A 7,010-nucleotide genomic window follows, 5' to 3' on the forward strand; every position below is an offset into this window, starting at 1 on the left:
CAGGATGGTCTCCATCTCCTGACCTCGTGATCCACCCGTCTCGGCCTCCCAAAGTGCTGGGATTACAGGCTTGAGCCACCGCGCCCAGCCACACACACTCTTTGAAACACAGAATTTTGCAGCCTTTGAATGACAGAAGCTTAGAATTTCAGTGTCGCTGAGCCTTAAATCTTAACTTTGAACCCTTAGACTGTCACAGAAGTTTTGAGTCTGAGTGTCCCAGAGCTGACACCTTTGAAGTTGCTGTGCTTTTGAGTCGTCAAATCTCAGGCCTGAAGAGAGTCCGTATCACACCAGTTGAGGCTGAGACCTGAATCACCCCTATCCCAGCCCAGCCTCCGTAGCCCTGACCATGGGGATGCCGGGAGAGTCCTCGCTCTGCACAGTTCCTGGGACTGAAAAGTCCCTCCTGATGGAGGGGGGGCTGCTTTCTGCCTCACCCCTTGAACCCACGGCTCTCTCCAAGACAGACAAGAGGCAGGCCCAGCTATTCCCGAAACCAGTACTCCACTCCCTCCTGGGCCAGCCCCACTGTTGTCTCCAACCCCAGGCCACGACCCACATGCCCTGAGGGTGGAGGCAAGATGGGTGGTGAAAACCAAGGAGACAGGGGCCCCAAGGACTCTGTTTGCCCAACAGGCCAGGAATGTGGAAAACAGGGTGGGTTCCCAGGGGGCTGGCTCACTCAGTGGTCAGGGGTCAGGGTGTCTGAGGTCAAGGCAGCCCCCATGGTGTGTGTGGCTAACACTCCAGGCTCTCAGGGCTGGAAGGGGTTACTCGTCCGGCCCCTCCTTTTTAGATGGAGGTGCTGAGGCTCAGAGAGAGGAGACTGCCCAGGGTCACACACACGGCAGACAGGACTCGACCAATCCCATCTGGGGGCCTCTCCGTGACACTGGGGCAGCAGCCCAGCCAGTCCAGCCACAGCCCATCAGAGACACAGCTGGGTCAGACTCCCAGGCCAAGTCATCTGAGCCATGCCCCTGCCTCCAGCCCAGAGCAGTATTGCCCATCTAGACCCCTTAAGGCTCAAAGAGGCAAAGTGACTTACTCATGGTCACACAGCACCCAAGTGACAGAGCCAGAATCAACTCTTCTCATCTCACCCAGGAAAGGCCCCTGAGACATTGTGACATTGTCCCCTTGGTCCTCCTGCCAGCCTTTTTCTTCCTAAAGGCCCAAAACTTCTGTGGTCACCCCCTTCTCAGGCCTGGCACTCCTCTGTTCGCATGCCACAAGCTCCCGAGGTTTCCCCAGTGCTTTGTATTAAAACTAGCCATGTAGGCCAGGCATGGTGCCTCACGCCTGTAATCCCAGCACTTCAGGAGGCCGAGGCGGGCGGATCATGAGTCAGGAGTTCGAGACCAGCCTGGCCGATATGGTGAAACCCCATCTCTACTAAAAATACAAAAATTAGTAGGGCATGGTGGTGGGCACCTATAGTCCCAGCTGCTCGGGAGGCTGAGGCAGGAGAATTGCTTGAACCTGGGAGGCGGAGGTTGCAGTAAGCCGAGATCACGCCACTCCGGCCTGGGTGACAGAGTAAAACTCCATCTAAAAAAAAAAAAAAAAAAAAACTATCCACATGAGTGGTCCCTGCTTCCTTCTTCCCCGGGCACTCTCTGGGACAGACCAGCTCTGCCTCTTTGTCCTCAGTGTCCCAAGGCAGATGTCATGAGTGCTGGGTGAACTAATTACCGAGCAGACCCTCTCACCATGCCTGAGACCCTGTGAGTTATCCCCCAGAAGGAGCAGGGAGGCTCTTAGTCCCCACCCAGCAAGGAACACCCAGTTCTGCCTCCCACTCCAGCAGAGACCCTCTGGTTTCCAAAAGTTAGGGGGATCCAGGGCCCACCATCACCTCAGCCCCCTACAGAAGGGGAGCCCAGCAGTCCTGCAGCCAGTCTCAACATCCCAGCCTGTATCTGGCATCCCTGGACTCCAGGGCAGAACTCATGCCTGCACCTGACCCAGCAGCTCCCCACGCCCTGCCCTGTGTGGCCATAAGCACCAGAACCTCGTTTCTGGGCATTGTTTGGTGGGCCCCTCAAACCACAAGGCCACCATGGCTTGGGTCCCTGGCCCCCAGCTTAACCTTGCAATCCAGTGCCACACAGTCCTTCCAGAGCATAGACCTCTCCAGCCCCTGCTTCAAATCTTGCCCTTGGAACACAGTCCCGTCTCTCATGCAGTCTCCAAGGCCCTGCGGGGCTCCTGCCACACCTACAGCCTCACCTCACTCCTCTCTGCCCCTCAGGGCTCCAACACTGCCTGCAACTCCTCCCTTCTTCAGGCTTCGCTCCTGCCATGCCCTCCTCCTGCCTCCCACTGCCCTCTCTACCCAACCAACGCCTTTCCTTATTGAGGAGTCAGCTCTGGCATTGCCCATGTATACCCAGCAAACACTGCCAGAGCACCCACGATGTGCCAGGCACTGTGCTGGGTGCTAGGGTCCCCCCCTCGGTCATCTGACAGTACCCCAGGGGAGGCAAATGTTAGATTCAGAATTCCACAGTTAGATGTGACAGTTAAATACGAAGCAGAGGAGCAATCCCAGAGGGTTTCCCTGAGGAGGTGATGCTTAAGCTGAGATTTTAAGGATGTAGCAAAGGATTTGGCCAGGTCCAGGGGGAAGGGAAAAGCTTTTCAGACAGAGGGAAGAGCCAGTGAGAAGACCCTGAGGCTCAGAAGAGCACAGGGGGAAGCCAAGTGGTGGGAAGTGAGGCTGGGTGGGACACGCAGGCCCTGATGGGCTGGTTTAGGACTTTGCTCTGCACCTCCGGGGCCACAGCAAATCATGACAGTCTCAAGCAGGGGGAACATGAGCCCACTGGAGGCAGCAAGCGGAGGCAGGAGGCCTGAGAAGAGGCTACTTGGAGGCACAGCAAGGAGAATGAGTCCTGCCCTGTGTGTTGGCATCGGCTGCCCTGCTGCCCACGCTCACGGTTCCTGATCACGGCTCCCATTCCCTGTATGGTCACAGCCCATCAGGTGGCTCCAGAGTCTGACTGATCTGCAGTCCCAGCCCAGCACAGGTCCGGGGCCCACACTCAAGGACCCTCTGAGCCAACGAGCCACTGGACTGACCCCACAGCCACCAGCAATTTCCAGAACCTTCACATCAGCAGAACACCAGGTCCTCATCCGTTTGAGGTCTCCCCAGACCCACCCTCTGAACTCACTCACCACCAAGGCCCAGTGGCCTCACCGCAGACCTCAGGTCTCCCAGCCGCAGCAAGGTGTGAGCAGCAGGGCTCAATCCCAGCCCCCCACCCTTCAGCCCCTGCAGGGCCCCGATCAGCCAAGGCTGCGGAGGATATGGGTTGCACACCATCTTGATACACCAGTTCCGGGGGCTGGTGGTCTGTCGCAGGCAGAAGAAGGCAACGGGCGCCAGGTCTGGGTGTGGGACATGAGGATCAGCTCCATCCAGGGGCTCCTCCAGGCCTGGTGGGGAGGATGGGGGGCTCTGGGGCCCAGGCTGCTCCGCGGTGACTCCCGGCTCAGTAGCTGGGGCTGCTGCAGATGAGGGCGGGGAGGCGCTCTCAGCCATGTCCACGCTGAGCTGGGAGCCCTGGGGAAGACAGAGAGGGTGGCACGTGGTGGGGACAGGCCTGGTACTTGCTCCCCAACCTGCTCTCCACCAATAAGTGGACGGATGCGGCTCTGACAGCCCACCTGAGCCCCACAGGCCCCTCACCCTCACTCTGGGGTGAGGATTACGAAACAGCTGAGGGCCCAGCTGCACCCACGTTGGAATCCACTTTCAAGCTGGGCGATCGTGGGGCAAGTCTGCTCACCCTGGCTGAGCCTCAGTTTTGGCAAATGAAGATAGTGGGGAGAATAAAGCCTTCTTAGAATATAATTGTGATATTAACTCTTTTTTTTGTCTATTGGCAATTTCCTATATTTGAAATCTTTCATTTTTTAAGAGAAAAAAATGTTTAAGTAATATAGAAAATCAAAAAAGAAAGAAGAGAGGGAGGGAGGGAGGGGAGGGGAGGGAGGAGGGAAGGAGGGAGGGAGGGAAGGAAGGAAGGAAGGTTAACTTTTTTACAAGACTAGAGCTATGTATTTATTGCACCATTAAAGGTAAAGAAAACTTACAAGAAAAAAAAGGTGATTGTAAAGACAGACATGATTGCCAGGACAATTCAGGTTACAAAGGCAAAGTTGGGGTGCTACAGAATCAGAGACTGGGGGAACCCTGGCAAGCCAGGAGGGAATCACAGTCGGCTTCCCTGAGGAAGTGACCCCTGAGCTGAGACCTGCAGCTGAATCCTTGACCCAGGGACCTCCTAGCCACTTCCTTACAAGGTTGAGAACCCAGGAATCTTAGAGTCCAACCTCCTTGCCTTACAGATGAAGAAACTGAGGTCCAGAAAAGGGACAGGACAGACATGCAGCGGAGTAACAGCAGAAATAGAATTCCAGTCAAAGGCCAGCCACGTGGTTCACACCTGTAATCCCAGCACTTTGGAAGGCCAAGGTGGGTGGATCACCTGAGATCAGGAGTTTGAGACCAACCTGGCCAACATAGTGAGACCTCATCTGTACTAAAAATACAAAAATTAGCTGGGCATGCTAGCGCACGCTCTAATCCCAGCTACTCAGGAGGCCGAGGCACAAGAATCGCTTGCACCGAGGAGGTGGAGGTTGCAGTAAGCCGAGATCACACCACTGCACTCCAGCCTGGGCGACAGAGCAAGACTCCATCACAAAAAGATAATTCCGTTCAGAGCCCACTTCCTGGGTCTGTGGCCCAGGCAGCTGCACAGGGCCCCGTGCTCAGAAGGGCCCTGAACTTGCTTTAGAATTCCGCTGTCACCAACATGAAATTCTTAACTTCTTATCAAGAGGTCCCACATTTTCATTTTGTTCTAGGTGTTGCAAATCATCTTGCTGGCTCCGACTCCAACTCAGGGCACTTCTACTCCCTGAGGCCTCATCTGATGCTCACAACCACCTCAGGAGGACTGTTATGCCATTTGGCAGGTGGAGAAACTGAGGCCAAGAGAACAAAGTGGCTTGTCAAGGCCACGCACCCAGCCAAGGGAAGCACCAGGTGGTGTTCAGAGGCCAGAATCCCAGCACCAGACCCCCAGGCAGGCTTCACGACAACTGACGGTGCCCTCGCTGGCCGAGGGCCTCCACAAGCAGTCAATGGCAAGATGGGACGGACAGCCCCACTCCCAGGTCCTGCCCTTCACCACCTCACCCCAAAGGGCACCAACCCCTAAAACTTTGTCCACTGAGGTCCCTGGGACCCTAGAACCCCTGCAGGGCCAGTCTGGGCCGTGGCATTAAGAGATGGGGCCCACATCCCTGGTGCCCACCCAGTTGCTGCTGGGCTGTCGACCGAGCCACCCGGAGCTGATGCATTTGGACATTTCTCTGGCTCCCGGGGGCAACGGGCGGGAGTTGGCACCTCCTGCCACTTCCCCTGGCTGGTCAGGGAGGCAGAGTTTTCTCCTGAGCTCAGGGCTTTGCTCTTGATTCCAGAAAAACAGCCACGGGCCTTACATAAGCTCCCAGGCACCTTGGCCTGCCACGTGTCAACCCCCTGGGCTGAAACACACCCTCCCTAGGGTGGCTCCAGCTCTGCCCACCACCGTGCCAGCCTCGGAGCCCACCACTCCCTCCCCTGGCCCTTTGCTCTGGCCAGACTGGACCTCCTCAGGTCCTAGGCCCTGCTCCCGCTCTTCTGTTTCACTGGGTCACCTTCTCCTTCCCCCCAGGCCCTGTTCCACCAGGCCCTACTGATCCATTTGTCCAGTGAGCTCCTATGTGTAGGCTTTGGGCTATGCTGGGGCACGAGCCGGTCTCGGCACCAGCCCCCATTCAGCCCACACTTCCACAGAGGAGAGAGACACACCTATCGATTAACTTCTCTCTTCTTTTCCACAACTCTTATCACCATCAAACACAGTGCATAATTTATGTCTTTATATCTCCACGATTTGGTGTCTCCCCATCCTAAGAGAAGCCTGTAAGGGAGGTGTATCCCCTCACTGCTGTATCCCCAGCACCTGGAATGGTGCCTGGAGCATACTAGTGCTCAATCAATATTTGTTGACTAAGTGAATAAAAAGTGCTGGGAAAGAAACAAACAAGGGGGAAAGGTGGGAGTGGAGACAATCATCTTGCCCTCTCTAAAGGAAGAGATGTTTAAGTGAAAACCAAGAATCAGAAGGCAGCAGCCCTGACTGATCTGCTGGAAGAGCATAGGAGGAACAGCACGTGCGAAGGCCAGGAGAATGCGGCCCGCTCAGCGTATTTAAGAAACAGAAGTGAGGCCTAGCCTGGGGCAGGGAGGCGGATGAAACCGAAGAGTTCGGCAGGGCCCTAGGGGAGAACACAGAGGAGCCTGGGTTTTATCCCAAGTTCAATAGAAGTCACAGGTGGGTTTTAGGCAGGGGAGTGGTGTGCTCTGCTCTGTTTCTAAGCCATCTCTCTAGGGGCTGAAGGGAGAGCGGATGAAGGGGCAGGGGTGGAACAGGAAGGGCCAGGAGGAAGTAGGCTGGCCTGCCCTTGGCTGCTGGTGAAGACAGGGGGAAGCGGGTGTATTGAGATTTATTCTCGCGGTAAAGCAGCTGGCCTTGCATCGACCACAGTGGCACACCCCGCAACCCTTGCCCCAACATTGCTAAAGTCCTTCCTGAAACCACACAGGCGGAAAGGGCGCCCCCAGACTCCAGGACTGCACAAAACTACCCCCTTCCTGTCTCTGGGCTATGTCGCTTGCGCTGACTTGCTTGTTGCCTCTCGTGGCCTGTTTAATGCCACCACGCTGTGCTACCCTCTGTTCTCACACCTCTCCCTCACTGTGGGGCTCCCAGAAACCACACCCCTAAGGCCACCGCCCTCAACTCTCTCTCCAGCGGCCACCCAGCCTCCACCCTCTGATCTGCTTCCAGTGACCACCCAGCTTCCACCCTCTGACCTCTTCCAGTGACCACCCAGCCTCCACCCTCTGACCTGCTCCCAGTGACCACCCAGCCTCCACCCTC

The 7,010-nt window shown here is 56.4% G+C and overlaps 1 protein-coding gene across 1 annotated transcript in view; it reads right to left on the minus strand.

The window, feature by feature from the left end:
- The window catches only part of CACNA1I (calcium channel, voltage-dependent, T type, alpha 1I subunit), a 119,954-nt gene extending 116,401 nt beyond the window's left edge, over positions 1-3,553 (minus strand). The window contains exon 1 of the mRNA XM_011964322.1: positions 3,321-3,553. Within this exon, the coding sequence (XP_011819712.1) occupies positions 3,321-3,553 (233 nt within the window). The remainder of the gene's footprint in view (positions 1-3,320) is intronic.
- Between the last annotated feature and the right edge of the window lie 3,457 nt (positions 3,554-7,010).

Source organism: Colobus angolensis, unplaced genomic scaffold, assembly GCF_000951035.1.
Source record: "Colobus angolensis palliatus isolate OR3802 unplaced genomic scaffold, Cang.pa_1.0 Scaffold65, whole genome shotgun sequence".
NCBI lineage: Eukaryota > Metazoa > Chordata > Mammalia > Primates > Cercopithecidae > Colobus > Colobus angolensis.